Source organism: Furipterus horrens, unplaced genomic scaffold, assembly GCF_987537825.1.
Source record: "Furipterus horrens unplaced genomic scaffold, mFurHor1.1.pri manual_scaffold_3, whole genome shotgun sequence".
Taxonomy (NCBI): Eukaryota; Metazoa; Chordata; class Mammalia; order Chiroptera; family Furipteridae; genus Furipterus; species Furipterus horrens.
Genome location: NW_028327173.1, coordinates 169,792,626 through 169,811,744, shown reverse-complemented (window position 1 = coordinate 169,811,744; position 19,119 = coordinate 169,792,626). Strand labels below are relative to the sequence as shown.

The 19,119-nt window shown below is 36.7% G+C and overlaps 1 protein-coding gene across 9 annotated transcripts in view; it reads right to left on the bottom strand.

Moving 5' to 3' along the window:
- Nucleotides 1-19,119, bottom strand: part of MAP2K5 (mitogen-activated protein kinase kinase 5) — a 255,139-nt gene that overhangs the window by 208,520 nt on the left and 27,500 nt on the right. For all 9 annotated transcript variants that reach the window (XM_090270812.1, XM_090270814.1, XM_090270815.1 and 6 more), the window contains exons 4-6: nucleotides 6,814-6,883; nucleotides 2,981-3,021; nucleotides 1,927-1,994 (exon numbers count right to left, since the gene is read on the bottom strand). In XM_090270812.1, coding sequence (XP_090126938.1) covers nucleotides 1,927-1,994; nucleotides 2,981-3,021; nucleotides 6,814-6,883 — 179 coding nt within the window. The remainder of the gene's footprint in view (nucleotides 1-1,926; nucleotides 1,995-2,980; nucleotides 3,022-6,813; nucleotides 6,884-19,119) is intronic.

Sequence of the window (19,119 nt, the reverse complement as noted above, 5' to 3'; positions counted from 1 at the left end):
GACGAATCCCTAAGGCTCTGCCCCTTACAACGTAACAGGAGCGACAGCTCTACCTAAGACACAGAGGGAAAGAAACACAGTAGCCTGTCAAGATGAGGAGACAGAGAAGTATGGCCCAAAAGGGGGAACAGATCAAGGTTCCAGTGGCAGAACTAAGTGATAAGGAGATAGCTAACCTAACAGACGCAGAATTCCAAACACTGGTGATAAAGATGCCCACAGGCTTGACAGATATGCTTGAGTACGGCAAATGCATAAGAGAAGAAGTGAAGGCTATGCTAAGTGAAACGAAGGAAAATCCACACAAAATAAATGGTGAAGGGAAGAAAACCGGGGTTCAAATCAATGATTTGGAACATAAAAAAGAAAAAAACAGTCAACCAGTACAGAATGAGGAAACAAGAATTGAAAAAATGAGGAGAGGCTTGGGAACCTCTGGGACAACTTTAAACGTCCCAACATCCGAATCATAGGGGTTCCAGAATGAGAAGAGGAAGAGCTATAAATTGAAAACTTATGTGAAAAAATAATGGAGAAAAACTTCCCAAATTTGGCAGAGGAAATAGACATATAAGCCCAGGAAGCATGAAGAGTTCCATGTGAGCTGGACCCAGAGGGGACCACACCAAGACACATCATGATTAAAATGCCAAAGCTGAAAGATAAAGACAGAATCCTAAAAGCAGCAAGAGAGAAGCAGAGAGTTGCCTACAAAGGGGTGCCTATAAGACTGTAAGCTGATTTCTCAAAAGACACTTTGCAGGCAAGAAGGGACTGGCAAGCAGTATTCAATGTGATGAAAAGCAAGGACCTACAACTACAATTACTCTATCCAGCAAAGCTAGCATTTAGAATGGAAAGGCAGATGAAGTGCATCCCAGACAAGGTAAAGCTAAAAGAGTTCATCATCACCAAGCCATTTTTATATGAAGTGTCAAAGGGACTTACTTAAGAAAAAGAAGATCAAAACTATGAACACTAAAATGACAACAAACTGACAACTATCAACAACTGAATCTAAAGAACAAAAACAAAATCCAACTAAGCAAACCAGAATAGGAACAGAATCATAGGTATGGGGATCATTTGGAGGGTTATCAGCTGGGAGAGGGAAGTGGGGGAAATGGGGAAATGGTGCAGGGATTAAGAAGCATTAATTGGTTGGTACAAAATACAGGGGGAAATTAATAATATAGGAAAGGGTGAAGTGAAGAACATATATGCACGACCCATGGACATGAACTAATGGGGGTGGGATTGCTGGAGGGAAGTGGGGTACTGGGCACTGGGGAGCAAAGGGGGAAAAAATTGGAACTACCGTAACAACATAATCAATAAAATGTACTAAATAAATAAATAAATAAATAAATAGCTCAAGTTTCTAGTAGTATCCATCACAGTGTGGGGCAATGTTTATGAATTAATGAACATTATTTTACTTCCAAGATAGCTTTAATCTCCTATGCATCCAAAGATAAAAAAATGAGCAACATGGCTGGTCAATTTAAATTTTACCACTTTACTCTTTCCTTGCCCCTTTTTGGTTAAGATGTCAGTAGATTATGATACTGCTAAAAGATGGACAAGTGTGTGGAAAAAAGCATTAAACAATTTATAAACCAGACCATCAAGGCATAAAATAATCAAATCACTGTTTTTTTCTGTATAATTTGGTAACTGAAGGAAAACCATTCCACAGACCAAAACTAACTGTGCACACTGAATTTCCTCTTTTGCTATGAGGTAGGTTTTTTTTTCTTTGGTCAGTATGTAGCTAGGGTTACCTAACTGCTCAAATTTTCTTCTTAGCCAAATACACATTTTTTTGTCTTAAAGAAAAGAGGTGACATCCCACACACTGTTTCCCCACCCCCCAACTTTGTAGATAACCATGTTTATGGGCACACTTCACTGGCATGCTCTTACCTATTGCTTGGAAGTACATCTGAGACTGCTGGGCTGCTATGTTGAGAGGGTCCGGCCCGGGTGTTCACCTACAAGTAAAGGAAGACTCTTGATCAGTTTTGTGTTCTGGGGATACAGTTCTAATTAACCTATAATTTGCCACAAATTTCTCATTTCACTATGAAGGTTAATGAGTTTGTTGCTAGACAGACCCATGGTTAGAGTCTATTTAGTATATAGGTTACAGAACTATACAACCTGTATATTATATAATACTCTATTACTGTCATTATTCAAATAAAGTGATGTGGGGAAAAAGGAGAGATAAACAGGGAAAATTTTCAATTCATTGTCTAGAATTGGGTTTAATTCTAGAGAAAAATTCCATTTACTGTTTTTTTTGTTTCATATGCAAAAAACTCAAGCCTCATATGTTAAAAAAAGCACATGAAGAATACATCCAGGGGTTAGTAGTGAACTTTAAGCTGTCATATCCGTCCAGCTCTAAAACTGAACAAAACACTGTAGAATGTTCCATGTTCACTAAAAAATGAAGTCCAAGTAATTAATTAAAAAATGTTTGAATCCAAAAGCCAGCTGTTCTTTCAAATGTAAAAGCCTTAAACAGAAATCCAGAATTCAAAATGCACAGAACAATTAAAAGACATTAAATAGACATATGCTTTTAACATAAATATGTCAAAAGAAGAGAGGGGTAGGTATTCTGTGTGTGCTATGCTTATGTGCTTAATTAATCACTGAAATGAAGTCTATGTTTTCACTTAAATAAATCTTGTGGAGACCAGTATCCAGGATCATTCTGAAGAAACAGACCAAACAAAACAATTCCAAATAGTAAAATACATGGCAACAAAATCCCTGTATCCAAATATATACACGTATTAAGCATACACTACAGATGAATCCCCTTCCACCTCCCATTAAAAAAAAAAAAAAAAAAAAGGAATCGCTTGTCAGAGCTTGAGAAAGTGCAGTTTTATTTGACATTTCAATAAGTGGAACACAGCATTACAAATCCATCTAACTTTACTGAAACAATTATTGAAATTCGTACCTTCAGGCCATGTATGTTCCGTTCCCCAGGAGGCTTGCAGGCTGAAACAGTAATTGACTAAATTGTAGAACACATCAGGGCCATTTACAAATTTGCTCAAAATGAATCGTTTAAAAAGAAATGAGGGTGACACCAAAATTAGCAGAGAGAAATGATTGAAAAGTGGCTCCCAAGACTCAAAGTGGGAATTATGAACCAGGGTTTTTAACTTGCAGGAGTGAGCATTTATAAATGCAAAGAGCTTTCTGACACCACCTCATATAAATTCTAATTTCTGCTTAAAACATATAAAAATCAAGTTAACTGAGCTAAAATGATTAGATTCCTTTTATAATTCAAATTTCTGCAATATTTCCTCACTCTATTACATTGTGTATCTGCTATCACTTAAACTACTTTGAAAATTGCCATGTTTTGGGGGGGGGAGCAGGAGTAGGGAGAAAGGACTTTTAATGCCAAATGATTGTTAGAAATTCTAAGATGGAATATTTGAGTCTGAATTGTATTAGTTTTCCCAGCAATAAGCAGTCAAATTTATTAAAATACAGAGATATCACCAATTTTACTATATTTCCTGCAAATCTTGACCTCTGGTAATATTTAAGTCTAAAGATAAAGCAGTGCCAAGAAAAATAATACTAATTTCTGACACCATACTGAGTTAGAGGTTAGTATTTTTCCAATACAGCAAATGCTTCTTCATCAAATGTTAAAAATACAAAAGCTTCCTTCCCGTGTTATAAGCTGCTTCCATCTGAAAACTACAGTGCCCTACATATTATATGTTAAGGGGCTGTCAATTTTGATAGATTGTTTGGGGAAAGATGAATTTGATTTTTTTTGCTCCTCTCTCAGATGTACATGTATTTTCCTGTTCCTGACAAGAAATACAGCTATTTAATAATAACATGTGAGTAATAATTACAAAGCACATCAGTAGCTTTAATTTTGTATATTACAAGTATATTCAAATTTATTGTTATCTTCCTAGAAAATATATCTAAACCTTAATAAAGAACTTTTACTTGCTTTTCTAAAATACATTAAAATCACAACTCCAAATCTTTACTTAAAATGGAAATTAAATTTTTGAATAAAACAACAGTCACATACATTTGATGCTTAGTCCTTGAGGGACCATTAATGCTTCCTAAGACAACATTTCAGAGTATTTTCACTGAAGTACCCAGTGCCTTCAAAAAACTTCATTTAATAAGAAAGTGGCTAACTGGAATTAGGCATCAACTCTATTTTTCTTTCTTTTCTTTTTTTCAACAGTGTGGTGATTGTTGGGGGCAGGGAGTACAAGGGGACTAAATGGTAATGGAAAAAAAATACAATAAAGATTAAATTAACTCTTATCGCGCACCTTAACATCTGCCTTGTTCCTCAAACCTTTGTGTCTGAAAATCTAAACACTATTCAAAAACCTAGTATCTCATATTTCCTAAGGTTATAGAATCAGAAGTCACTATAAAGCCAGTACATTTTCATACTTACTAACATATAACATATTTTTTTAACAACAGAAAGGACTCAGAATGAGCTGGGGGTTACCATGGAATGGTATGTTCTCCTTGGAATGAGGAGAACATCTGATGTTGGAATGGAAACTTCATCTCCTGTCTTTCTCACTGATTCTGTCTAGAGATTCTTTTTAACATGGGGCCTGACTACAGAATCTAAGGTCTGAGGGCCTCTACCCAACTATGTAGACATTTTTAATACATCCAGTACGTCTATATCCTAATTGTACAAGTTTGTGTATTCTCACTTATCTATATATGATGTAGATAAAGTAAGCAAAAAGCAAAAGATTAGAAAAAATGAGCAGTTGTACAATAGCATGCACAAAAAAACAAAAAACAAAAACAAAAAACCCATAGGGGAAGAGTGATTGGGTCTCCTACTTTTAAAAGTGTAAAATTTGGCTTGGAAGAACTTCATTTAATAATTTATTGGAGCCTAATATGTTCTGTGCTAGGAATATATGTGACACTCATATCTCATTTATTTTCTTCTTTTCAGTATCCTGTCCCTACATTACACTCGTCTCCACACTGACACACCCCTCCAAGCCATGCACACCAACAATACTTTAACTTAAATGTCCTTCTACTTGCAACAAATTATATTTTAAACAAAATTCTTACTCAAAGGGTACATTAACCACTTATCAGTTGTGTTATTCTGAAATTACTTAATCTCCCTGAACTCCAATATTCTCACCTCAAATGATGAAAGCAATAATACCTAATAGGCAAATAATAAAACTTAAAACAATATTAGTACCTGAACAGAGCAGATGCCTAAAAATGGTTATTATCATGGGAGGGGGAACAATGATACAGACAGTAACACTGACAGGGACTGCTCAAAAAAAGAAAAGCTTGGAGATTTTAGATGTAAAAGGTAAATATTTTATTGAAGAAAAAACAAAACAGGACACTGTACTAGGGTTTGCTATAACAGCAGAGCTATAATGCCATCAAACAGGGAAGCAATGATGAAAATATTTCAGCTGGTAAAAATAATATTCCTTGTGGAGGAACAATTTTGAAATTTGACCAAATTCTCCAGTCACTAAAAATATTACTGAATAATCTGCATCCTTGTTATTGGCTTAATATACAAAAGTGGCAACATTTCTTTTTCTTCTGTTTTAGTTTTTAGTCCTCAAGTGCAACAGAATTGGATTAATCATAATCCTTGTTTCAGACACACTATCAATGGCCCAATTTCATTTACTTGGCTCTTTAATAAGTTATTATTAATAATTTACAAAGTACTCCCAGTCCCAGGGCCTATATTATTGCTAGAAGAGAGGCACTGCTCTTGAACCCAGATCTTGTGGGCTGGCCAAGTCAGCTGCCTTTGCAGACTTTATCAGTGCAAATAAGAGCCAAATAGTTAACTGAGCCATTCAATCTTCAGAGTGTTATAGGTAATGAAAGTCTAAAATATTTAATTGGAAAACTCATACCATGATTATTTATACCATATCAGTTAACCAAAGTAAGTTTAACCTTTAACTATTTCAGTTATTTCTAGAAGAGTTACTTAAAGAATTTTCTTATCTGTTCCATCAGTTAGAAAACAGGGATTCCAAGTGGGACAATGTATAATGGGTGAAAGACTTAGCAGTTTATATAATTAAATAGTTCTTTTTTTTCATTATTCAAATTTTGAGGGAACATTTATCTACAGGGGAACATTCATATCTGATATAAGGCTAGTTATTGAAAAACCTAAAAGGGGAAAAGTACACTATTTGACCAGATGGTTCACCAAGACTTACCTTAATCAGCTTATATTTTTGAAGACTTAACAATAAATTCCCATTTATGAGGACTTTTCCTTATTAAGAAAATGCCACCCCAAAAACCAAGCACCAAACATTCTACCAAAAATACTCTCCTAAGGCTCCTTGGTAAACCTTAGCTTCTGTACTAGCTGAAAATTCGCTCCACAACAGAAGCTTTGGCTATCATCATGAGCCACAATTTATAAATATTCAAAATTAAAGTCATTCATTTGCCTTGGTTTAGAAACCATGTGGACCCCCCAAAGAGTCCTTTAAGCGAATGTAAGTATGCACTTCAAAAACAAAACAACAATCTAGTTAGTTTAATTTACTCTAGTAAATTAGATATTTTATCTGCCATAACTATAATATAGCCTGCAATCCCCACGATAATGAATACTTCTTTTGTTTTTTTTCGAATTAAGAGCTAAACATCATGTTATGTGCATTTAAACCTTTGGAAAACATAACTGTTGATGAAACAGTTTACTGAAATAATCATTGTTGATTAGAATTTGTTCAACATTACCTCTTGGAAATATCTGCAGAGGCTCTATTAACTGTCCATTTACTTGCTGTTCCATTACTGTGGAATAATACTGCAAAGAGATTATAGAAAGAGATTACTCAGTAATGTATAAATACTGGAACAAGCACTTATGGGTTGTTTAATTCATAGTACTTTTGTAAATTGCTGGTCTATATAAAAGCCTGGAAAATACTTTATCCCCATTTGCACATTAAAATGACTATAGTGAACATTCAGTATTGAAAGTCCAGTATAGTGTTAGCTTCCACACTGACATTTATCTTTAAAAGTAAAACTGTTGATTAAGACTTTAGATTAATATTTGATCTGTAGAAATATTTTTAAAATGATACGTATTTTAAAAAGCCACAAAGCATTTTAGTGGATATTTCTTAAATTGCCTCTTATTCTTTTTCTCTGGATTTTGCAAAGCAAAATAAGGTGCCCCACACTCAACTTGAACCTCTGTGCCAGTTAATCAAACATTATTCATATTTGTGTATAAAATTCACAAATTATGAAAATCTAAGTCATAGAGACTGTGGAATGAGCAAACAAGATATGATCCATCCAAAGATGACAGGATAATTAGATAAAAAGGCAACCCAGTTTTAAGCAAATATATCTTTTATGCTTTGATCTTATAAATACTTTCATATAGATCAAATTTCAGTTTAATCTTCTGGGCACAAAAAAATAAAGTCCCAAGTGAAAAAGCTTTCACACTCCTTCAGAAACAGAGTCATGCAGTAAGCTGTATCATAGCCTGATTCCCATTTTCCTTAACAAGCTAATCAGAGTCTATGCCCACGTCACTTGGAGATTGCTTCTGTGCCCTCACTTCCTTAACACTCGGCAAATAACAAAGCGATGCTCTTGGTGGCAAAATATCAACAATGAAAACTGCTGATACTGTGTTTTGAGGTACTGTCACAGAGCAGAACTCCCCTTGAATCTTTGCTGTTTTTATATTAAAACCCACAGATGTTATTTAACTACTATACTTTCAAAAAATTCTTCCTTGATCATTATTTGCTGACTTTTTAATGTTTCTTTTTAGAATATAGACATATATTTTCTTATTGTTTTTATGCACATTACATATTACAAGATCAAGTATTTTTCCTCTTAGAAATAAAGATAATTATTTCTACATCTTAAATTTTACATCATCTTGGAAATCACAAGTTAACAAGGCTAAGGCTCTTTGCCCTTAAAACAAAGTGAAGGTGAATTTCTGATAGAGACTGATACAGGTGCACCCTGTTCTCCAAGGGCTTTTGAACTGTAAAGGAAACTGATGCTCTCCTATGTATGTAAAGACTCATATACATACAGCATAAACATGTGATATTCTCTGGAATACATTCTAAGGTGAATGTCTTTCAGGAGACTCTATTCCTTAAAACCACAGAAATATAGTGCTTGCCATTACTCAAACAGTGATGACAAGTAAATGAAATATCAATCATGTAGGCTGTCAACCTTTTGGGACAGCAATAACTGTTAACAAGTAGTCTGGAAAAATTGTCCGAAATGACTTGTTCTCGGCACACCAGTGTTTGAGGTTTCCACGGAAAATTAAGATGCCAGTGGCTATTTGAAACATTGCTCAGGTATTCTTTTTAATGGAAAATTTGCCGGTTATTGATCCACAGCATGTACCCCCTTGCTTCTGGAAGGCTGCGAGCAACTTTCCAATCAGTGGCTGTCAAAAAAATTACTGCCTTTTTATACTGATACAAGACAACAGCAGTGGTGGTGTTCTCCTACAGTTAATGCTTTTCTTTAATTAACTGCTATGTACAAGAGGTTAGTAATTTCAGTTACTCCTTCACCACAGTCCCAAAATCAAAACAAATAAAATATCCTTATGCTTTATCTAACAAATGAATCATAGAGTTGTCTGAAACTGGTGCTTGTGGTCAAGTCTGAAAACAAATAATCTCAAATGTAAAGGGTCAGACAGATGCAATGCATTTTTTCCCTACTATAAAACCTTGCATGCATGAAATTGACCTGTTTTCCAACTTTATTTATTTACTTCACAAAATAAATTTTTAAAAAATGGCTTCATTTTGCCCTGGCTGGTGTGGCTCAGTTGGTTGGAGCAACATCTCATAACGAAAACATCGCGGGTTTGATTCCCAGTCAGGGCACATGATTAGGTGGCGGGTTTGAACCCCAGTTCGAGTGCATACGGGAGGCAACCAATCAATGTTTCTCTCTCATGTACATGTTTCTCTCTCTCCCTTCCTCTCTTTCTAAAAGCAATGAAAAACAAATTTCCTTGGGTGAGGATTAAAATACATATATTTTAAAAGAATGGTTTCCCTTTCATTTCAGACCTGTGCCAAATCAACTGGTAAACTATATATACTTTTATAATCATTGTAAGAATTTTTTAGCAATCTATAAACATCTCTTTGTACTATACAATTAATTCATAGTAATGATATTAAGCATGCCACTTGCTAGTTTCTCTAAATCAAGTAGTTAGGATTTGTATCTTGTTTTCTTCAAATCTTCCAAACCCAGGGAACATTTTCTCCTGCTGAAATACTGGGTTTGATCTGTATTTGTATTAATAGAGAATCTGTGTTCCACACAGCAAAGTGATTCACCATCAAGGACCAACTATAAAGGGCAGTAATTAAATCCACGGTGTGGGCCTCCTCTGGGCAAATAACCTCTGAGGAAGAGGCCTGGTGAGGACCAGGGGCCACCAACCAGGCACCAGGCCTAGGAGCTCAGGCTACTGCTCACATGACATTCCCCGAGGGACAAGGATAAAGTGTGGGGCCACAAAAAATATCTCCTGGAACAGAGAAGTCCTGAGGGGCCACAAGGCCTATGCTGCCCAGTAAAATGAACAGGAACTTGAAGAAGTGAGAGGACTCAAACCCAGGAGTCCCGGTACGGGCCATTTTTTAGCACAGGACCTCAGTGAGGAAACACTGCACCTCAGTTTACTCATCTATAAAGTGAAGATGGTACCTAAGCACAGGATTAATGTGGGACTTACATGAGGAAATATAAGACAGCACTTAATAAGCTGCAAAGCAAGTTGTTTTCGGATCTTAATCCTTTCAATGTTTTCCTATAGTCTCCCTTTAAAGGGATTCTTTCCAATTTTGTTCCAAATAATGATAAAATATAAACAATGATGACAGGGGTGGATGTACTCCTGGAGGTGTTCCCTACCTGTTCAGTGGAGCAGACCCAGTGGATGCTGGCCAAAGCTCGGGGGCACTTGGGAGAAGCTGTGCAGATGCTGGTAGAGGGGCCTCCAGCCTGGGATGGCTCAACCAGGACCTGCCCAGGCACCTCAGAGGCCCCCAAAAGGATGAGCTGAAGTCCTTCATGCTACAGAAGTACATGATGGTGGATAGCGCAGAGGATCAGAAGATTCACTGGCCCATGGCTCACAGGGAGGCCCCCAAGGAGCTGATCCGATACACTGACAACCAGGTAGTGAGCACCGAGAGGGCAGAGATTCAAATATGTGCGGAACCCTGAGGCTGAGGAGATGAAGTCCATGTACATCAACCTCAAGCCAGCCAGAAAACACTGCTTCCACTGAGGCATTTGCTGAACTCTGCTAGGGTCTTCTAGGCTCAGATCCCAGAGGGATGCAGGAGCCCTACACCCCCATACAGGGCCACCCTAACTCCTGATCCCTTCTCTACCCTTCTTTTATCTCCTTGTGCCACCATGTTAACCTCCTCTTGGAGCTGCCCACAGGCATAGTAAAAGTGCCCCCCCCCCGCCAAAGAAATGAATCATTAAAACATTAACCAAGTCATAATTTGAAGTTATCTAAATAACTTCCTGAGCTTATTCTCTATAATTCTGTCTTGGCTTCCATTACCCCTAACACAGATCCCTGGGCATGGTGGGTGATGATAAACATGCGTTGCTTGAAATGGGGTCCAATCTTGACTCTGCCTCTTATTAACTTGTAGTGGACTTCAGGAAGTCATTTAACCTCAGTGAACCTTAGTTATCTCCAAATGAGAATAAAGAGATCTACTCTATGACATATGATTAGTGTGAAGCTAAAAATTAAACTACAGCAATAGAATTAGTGAAGGCACTTTGTAAAACTGTAATGGATTATTAGTTGCTGAGAAATTTAAAAGTGAACCACTTAATACTGTAACAATATTAAGCACAGCACTTTTTGAGAAGTGCTCTAGGATTTAAAAATACAGAAATAGTTATGTATAAAAAGTACGAAGTATTGTGCTCAAACTGAATACATCAGCAGTGATAATAAAATGTGCTTTCTGCTGGTATCCCTTGCAGAATCCGTTACATGTAGTAATTGCAGCAATAATCAATAAGCTAAGTGAGTAAAAGATTAATCAGTTGTGTGATTGCTAATGGAATCTCCAGAACCAGACTCAGATTAGTTTCAGAGTCCCTCTGAGATGTTCTTCAAAATCCTTAAACAATTTTAATAAGGTTGTGACAAAGTTTAGCATAGTTATACAAAAATCTAATTAATTTGAAACAGAGGGCCAGATTTGACAAGGGGATAGCAAGTACAATTTTTGTCTTTGTTTTGTTTGCAAGTTTATCAAACAGTGTTATAACCCAATTCAATCAATAATTACAACATTTTTTCTTCATAAAAATCTGCCATATGAAAAACCTGAGTTCAAAAACAGCAGTTTTTTAAATTTTACAAGGCACAAGTTCTCTATGGAAAGAAGACAGAGAGACAAAGAGAGTGCGACACACACAGAAATGACTATCAGTCACTGAATACCTACTGTGCGTTAGGCTTAGGACTACTTATTTATGTTTATGCATTTAATTTGTCACAACCCAATTCTATTCTGTGAGTATCATCACCCTTATATTTCACAGACAAAGCAAAGGTTTTATCAGTGAATCAAGAAAAATACTTCTTTCATTCTAGTCCTTGTACTCAGAACATGAAATGTTATGTTTACTCTGTAAGAGCCAAAAGGCAAGTTATCTCATGTTTCTTGTACCTCAAAGCATTTAACTAGATAAGGTGAGCTACCAGGTGGACTGCTGAGCTGGTGGAGAGCTTGGCTTCCTCACTCAGACCCTGTGTGGGTTAGGCCATGTCACTTCATCTTTCAGGTTGGGGCTGCATGAGGCAGCATAGTGCAACGCAAAGATTCCTGTACTGACAAGGCGTCTCTTTCTTCAGTGACCCCCCTCTGGTTTTCCCACCTCCCTAACCACTCTACTTAGTTTCCTGTAAGTGGTTCTTTCCCCACCCCTTCTTTAATGATGGAGTTCCCCACAGTTCTTTCATCAACCTTCTCTTCTTATTTTAGACTCTCTCTGAGTTAACTTCAGCCACTTCAAAGGTTTCAATTACCAGAGGAGTCATTGAGACTAATTAGGAGCTGATGAATCACAAATCTTAATTTCCAGTCCAGATTTCTCTCCTAAGATTCAAAACATACCCAACTGGTTGTCCAAAGACTCCTCAAATTCAACAGGTCCCCATGTCTCCCACCCCTCCTTCAAGCCCTAGACCTGTCTCCTGCCTCCTGGGTTCACTGTCTCAGTAAATGACACCACAATCACCTAGTTTTCCAAACCAGGTATCTGGAAGTTATCCAGAGCATCTCTCTTTCCTTCTTCTCCACACTCAATCAATCACCAGTCTTATTAACCCCCCATCTTTCCCACTTCTCAAATCCCTCAAGCTAGGGCCCTTCATGATCTAGCCCACCTTCCTGCCCGACCTCATCTCTTAGCTTTCCTTCCTCCCTCCCTCACTGCCCATACATGCCACACTGAATCACAACAGCTTGTCCTGAAGGCACCAGGCATCCTTTCACTTGAGCCTTTAAACATCTTTCCTCTGCCCAAACACCCTTCTCAGTCCTCTTGTCCTAGCTTACTCCACCTAGACCTCACCCTCTTCAGGAAGGCTTCTCTGTCCTCAAAGATAGATCAGATGCTCCTTTGTGCTCACAGAGCACCTAATGCTTAAACTTTTTATAGTAGTATTTATCACTCAGCCCAGTAATTATGAGCTTTTCTTATCCTCCCACAAGGAGCACTGTTTCCTTTTCTGTTAATTTCCCTGACTGGACCATGAGTTCCTTGAAGAAATAAATTACATATATGTCCATTGCACCCTCACCAACTAGCACAGCACTTGGCCAGATAGTTGCTATCCCATAAATATTTACTGGATGAAAAGTAGGCTGTACAAGTAAGTTGAGTGATCCCAGGTACATTTACTAGCAGTGTGACCTTGATAAAGGCATGCAATTTATTTGTGCCTCAGAACCTTCAGCTGTAAAAATGGTAAAAAATACTTCCCTTGCTCACCTCATAAAGGTGTTAGGAAGATCAAAATCAAAGGAGCTGGTATATGGGAAACAACCTTATAAAGTACTTGAAAAAAATCTTGAAATAAGCACAGTGTATGAATCTCCCACTTCTGAGTAACACTACATAGAAGAAAATGTTTATAATAGGGTGACAGAGAAACCACTAAACAAGACAACTGAAATTTTTGGACCAAGTACAGAAAGTACAAGAATTCAGCTAATTGGATAACAAAGGCTGAGTCAGTATCCCTTCCCTTTCCCTCAGTTACTACAGTACTATAAATAATAAAAGAAGTGGAGTATTATAAGGAACATTGTCTGTTTCTTCTCTGAAAGTTCATCAAGGGCAGAAACCATGTCTTGTGTATTGTCCCTTAATACAGAGATATTAACACAGGGTCTATATAAGCCTTAGGAAGTCCTTAAGTTCCGAAAATTATCTGAAATATCACATGTGTAAATTCTCTGGGAAAAGAATAAACAACTTTCCAGATTTTCAAAAATGTCTGTGTGCTCCAAAACCTAAATAGGGACTCCCATACAATGCCTACCTCTTGGGCCTTACCCATAATAGGTGCTCCCCAAATGTTTAAGGGAAGGAGGCAGATAGAAACTAATACAGACATGATAACTACTTGCATTGGCCATACCTTCTGACTTACTCAGTGGCAGTCTTACCTATCAAAAAAGGTTTATTTACTATTCTATACATTTATAACAAAAGTTTCCCAAATCTCTCCTAGCATGTATTCTAACAGACAACATAATTAGTGCAGTAATTCAACTTATAAGGAATAGCATGCTGTTTTTCTCCAAATGATAAAAATTTCAAATTCCTGTTTTGTCAATATGGCAAGCATACCCCATTATATGTAGCTCAGTCAGTAATTACAGCAATAATCAATAAACTAACCAGCTATTTGCAGTCCATAGTTAATTTATTAGTTTTCCCAGTGAAGAACTCAACAATCTTAACTCTGTCAAATGACTATAAATTCAATTATAACATTCACTATTCAGATGTGTCATCAGTTATAATCTTCTTTCAATTATTTTTTATACTTTACATTAGGAGGCTTTCCCTCTGTAATGCTGACCTCGTAGGAAGCACAAAACTGTTCCAGTGGTCAAAAATAGCATAGGAAGCCAATCTATTCTGAATACCAAATTAATAGCTACTTACTTACCTGTTTTCAGGTCCCCTCTACTCCTCACTCACCTCATTGCCCCTGCGGAGGTACCTACATATGTGCGCTTGTTCTTCCTTAAATGACCCTAGACCAAAGAGCCACATAAGGTCATGGATTAACTAAATGATGATGAAGAAAAGCACAATGAAAGTCTTCAGTGAAAGGTTGACAGGGAACAACTCTGGGGCCTGTTTATAGGCTAATGTTATTGGATAAATGTACTTATTAATGATTTGAAAGTGAAAAAGACAGTAAGTTGGTCATGTTTAATGATAACACTATTTGTTTTGGGTAGTAAAATTGTAAAGGATGTTGGAGAACTCCAGATGGTCTTAATAAGAGGTTTGGGCAGCCAATAGCAGATGAAAAATTGAACTTGGACAAAGTTAAGGTAATGTGTGTTTGCAGAGGAGTTTAAATTTGTATTCTGCAATCGGTCCAAAACTTGTAGGATCCTCTCAGCTGAAGCTTTCAGAGTCATCACCACAGTTAGCTTGCGGCAGCGACTACACTAACCCTTCACCTATTTCTGGGCTGCAGCAATTCTGCTATACTTCTAAAGTAGAAGTTTAAATGGTAGCTTCAGGGAACCTGCTACTTAAATAAAACAGGACCATCAGGCCATGCAGACAGCAGGCCAAATGGGAGATTCCCTTACAAATAGACTGCTTATTTAGCCAGTTCCGATAGTGCTTTGATAAAGATCCTGCCTACTGCTAATCTTCTATTAAAAAATAAATAAGTCAGCCCTGGCTGGTGTGGCTCAGCTGTTTGGAGCATCATCCTGCAGACTGAAAGGTCAGGGGTTCGACCCCCCATCAAGGCACAAATGAGAAGGCAACCAATCGATGTTTTTCTCTCACACTGATGCCTCCCCCCATTTCTCTGCTTCTCTTTCTCTCCCTGCTCCCCTCATTCTTCCCTCTCTGAAAGCAACAAAAAAATGTCCTTGGGTGAGGGAGGAATGAATGAATAAATAAATAAAGCAAGTCTTGGTGAGGATATAAAGAAAAGGGAACTCTCGTGCAGTGTCGGGGGGATTGTGAATTGGTGTGCCCACTATGGAAAACAGTACGAAGGGTCTTCAAAAAATTAAAAATATAACTACCATACAACCCAGCAATTCCATTTCTGGGTATTTATCCGAAGAAAACAAAAACACTTAATTTGAAAGACATATGCACCCATATGTTCATTTTAGCATTATTTACAATAGCCAAGATATGGAAGCAGCCTAGGTGTCCATGAACAGATGAATGAATAAAGAATGTGATGATATATTGGGTTGGCCAAAAAGTCCGTATGTTTTCTTCTGTAAAATAAAAGACACAGTTTTCATTTTCACCAATAACTTTACTGATTTAGATATTTTGAGTACGTCGGCTATCTCCCATATGTTAAAACATTGATTGTCCTCAATTAGTTTCTCGATTTGATCAATATCGACTTCAACTGGTCTACCTGACCATGGAGCATCATCCAGCGAGAAATCTCCAGCCCAAAACTTCACAAACCACTTTGACCCACTCAATAAGTCATAGCACTTTCTCCATACACTGCACAAATCTTTTTTTGTGTGTTTCAGTTAATGCTTATCTTTCTTAAAATAATAAGGCATAATAAGATGAAAAATGTGTATTTTCTTCCATCTTCAATTTTGATTAAGTATTTTTTACAATGCAAACTGATATGACAGCTGTCACAATACAATCTAACAAAATCGTTTCAAATGAAGTTAAAGGCAACTAAGTGCTACTAGAACCACCTTACAAAAAAAAAAAAATCAAACAAACTTTCTGGTCAACCCAATATATACAATGGAAAATTACTCTGCCATAAAAAAACAATGAAATCTTGCCATCTGCAACTACATAAATGGACTTAGAGGATATTACGCTAAAGGAAATAAGGCAGACAGAAAAAGACAAATATTATATGGTTTCACTTATATGTGCTCTAAAAAAATGGACAAACAAGCAAAACAAAATAGAAACAGACTCATAGATACAGAGAACAAACTAACGGCTGCCAGAGGGAGGGGGTTGTTGGAATCAGAGAAAGGATGAAGGAGTTTAAGAGTTATAAACTTCTAGGTATAAAATGCGTAAGTCACAGGATGTACAGCTCAGGGAATATAGTCAATATCATAATAACTTTGTACAGTTACAGACGGTTATTAGATTTCCCATGGAGATCACATCGTAAGGTATACAAATGTCAAAAGGTATATAAATATATATTGTAGTTGAAACTTATAGAATGTTACATGTTAACTACATTTCAATTCATGCCCTTTTGGAGATATTTTCTAGGTTGATAATTTACTGAATTCCTCTAACTTTACTGTTTTGTAGCAAGTTTACACTCACCTTTCAGATATATGTAGAAACTACCCCTCTTGTTTCCAGTAAAACTGGCCCTGAGAGCACAGAGGTTCATTGGGAGCTGCCAGAGAGGGTCTAATACCTTGGTTATGTCCCACAGCAATCCTACTGCTAGAGATCCATCATCTCCTTTGAAGAGAAGCTCCTAGCCATAGCCCACAAGGGGCTAATTGATGTACAACACAGTTCTGCCTCCTTGTGCCAGCTGTGGTAACATAGGACCCAGAGGAATCAACCTACAGGCTACCCTGAGCTGAACTGGGAACATAGCCACATTAATGACAAAATATAGGTGCTTCCCTGGATGGGGCCTATTGGGCTCATTTTTTCCTTCGCTACCATGAGCCGCAATATAAACCCCTTGTTTTGATGTAAACTTGAGTATGCTTCTGCTTCTTGCCAGCACAGGTGCCCCTACAGGGGCTAAATAAGGGGCTACTACATTTTTATCACTATTTCAAGGTCATCCAAAAGTCCAAGACAAAACAGAGGCGTGACTTAAAATAATCAGCTTCATAAAACAATGCTTTATTCACTGACTAGAATGAGAACACAAAAGAAAAACTTTACTTACAGCTTAGGACATGTTATTATTAGAGAAAAAATGAAATAATTTCCAAAACAATTTACTTCATTCAGTTTCTCACTCTTTTCACCATTTCTCCACCCTACCAGGAGAATATACCTCATTATCAGTTTGTTTGGATGAATTGGCATTGAATTAGAGGAGTAAGTAAGTGCTCACTGAAGACTGAGCTGATTTTGACTGAGCTGATTTTCCACTTACAAAGTAAGTTCAAAGTAGGGCCTACTTAATATGGGGAATATTTAAAAACAAGGCATACAAAATGGGCTTTTTTCAATCTCTTTGCTCTTCAGATGAAACTTTCTAATAGCAAAGGCCCTGAGGCTGTTAAATGTTCAACTCCTAACTGGGCAAGAAATTTTGAGGTAAAACTGAGCCTTAAAGGTAAAGAGAAAATCTTTAAAACTTTAGAAGCTCGTGGAGTATTTTTTATATTCAATGATATTAAGAATATTACCTCAATAAATGCCAAAACAAAAACATCACTTGAAACCATCAGGAGTGAAGAGACTGCGAACCAAAGACCTAAATCTATGTCTAGACCTTTCCATTCTTTAGCAAAGTGACCTCCAATTGAATCTGATCTCATTGGGCCTCTGTTTCCTTCTCTGTAAAATGAAACAGTTGGACAAGACCTCTAAGCCTCCCTTCCAACTCTACTTGAGTAACTATATTATTTTAGAGACAGTCTCCAAGGTATGCATACTAGGTAGGATAAAGCTAATCATATCTTAATTTATAAAGTAAGTTCAAAGTAGGGCCTACTTAACATGGGGAATATTTAAAAACAAGGTTAAAAAGTATCTTTCTGTATGGTACCCACCATCCAACAAGGTACACTATAGTCAAGTGTACCACAGGGAATACTTACACGCTACTAAAATACAAGAGCTCAGCTATAATGGGAAGCATTACAGTTAAACTCATCCCATACTTGTCTGGCAATATGGGAAAAAATGATATTAAAAGAGACAAAATGATCAAAATAAAGAAAATTATTCTTGTTACTACTGTGCTACACGCATGCAAGTGTCTCAGTATCAAGAGAACAAGGTGTAATAAATCCTTTACTAGACACAGGATTGAGCAGAAACAAATATGAATCCATTTACAAAAGTAAGATATACTGCCGAGTTTCTTAATGAAAGCTCACCCAAAAGCAGAGGTTAACATTAAAATAGCCCCCTTGTACAACTGGATCTCAGTGACAGGTAAAGCTTAAGATGAATCAGATGTAAACAAGACCCAGCACTGCTGTTTGATGCTATAAGGAAACGAAAACAGCACTACCAAACAACAGATACAAAAAGACAGAAGGAGAAAAGCAGCATACTATCTTTATTCTTTCTACAAAATAACAGAGAAAACAAAACAAAAAATGTAAACTACATCAAGGGAATATTTAACAGTGTCCTTTAAATAATTAGCAATAATCAGGTATTCAGTTTCAGAATATGTAGTTGAGTGTATTTTTTTCCTAATAAAGTATTTCAAATTCTAATTAATAAAATACTTTATAGGGGAATTAAAAAGATATAGTAATGTCAGAGAAGAAGCCATGATCCTATAGGTGAAATATTCTAACAACATAACTTACAAGAAACTATGCTATAAAAACAGATTGTTGATTAACACAAACTGATAACAAAACAGAGAGCTATTGCAATGGTAATAACACTTGGCTGCTGAATTCTCTCAATACATTAAATATCTCCTTGGAGACCAAATTACTTTAAATTTTCTTAAAAGACAATTTATTATAGCTTTGTTTTCTTCTCATTATCTCTTAAAAATATATCTAATGAAGAAAATAC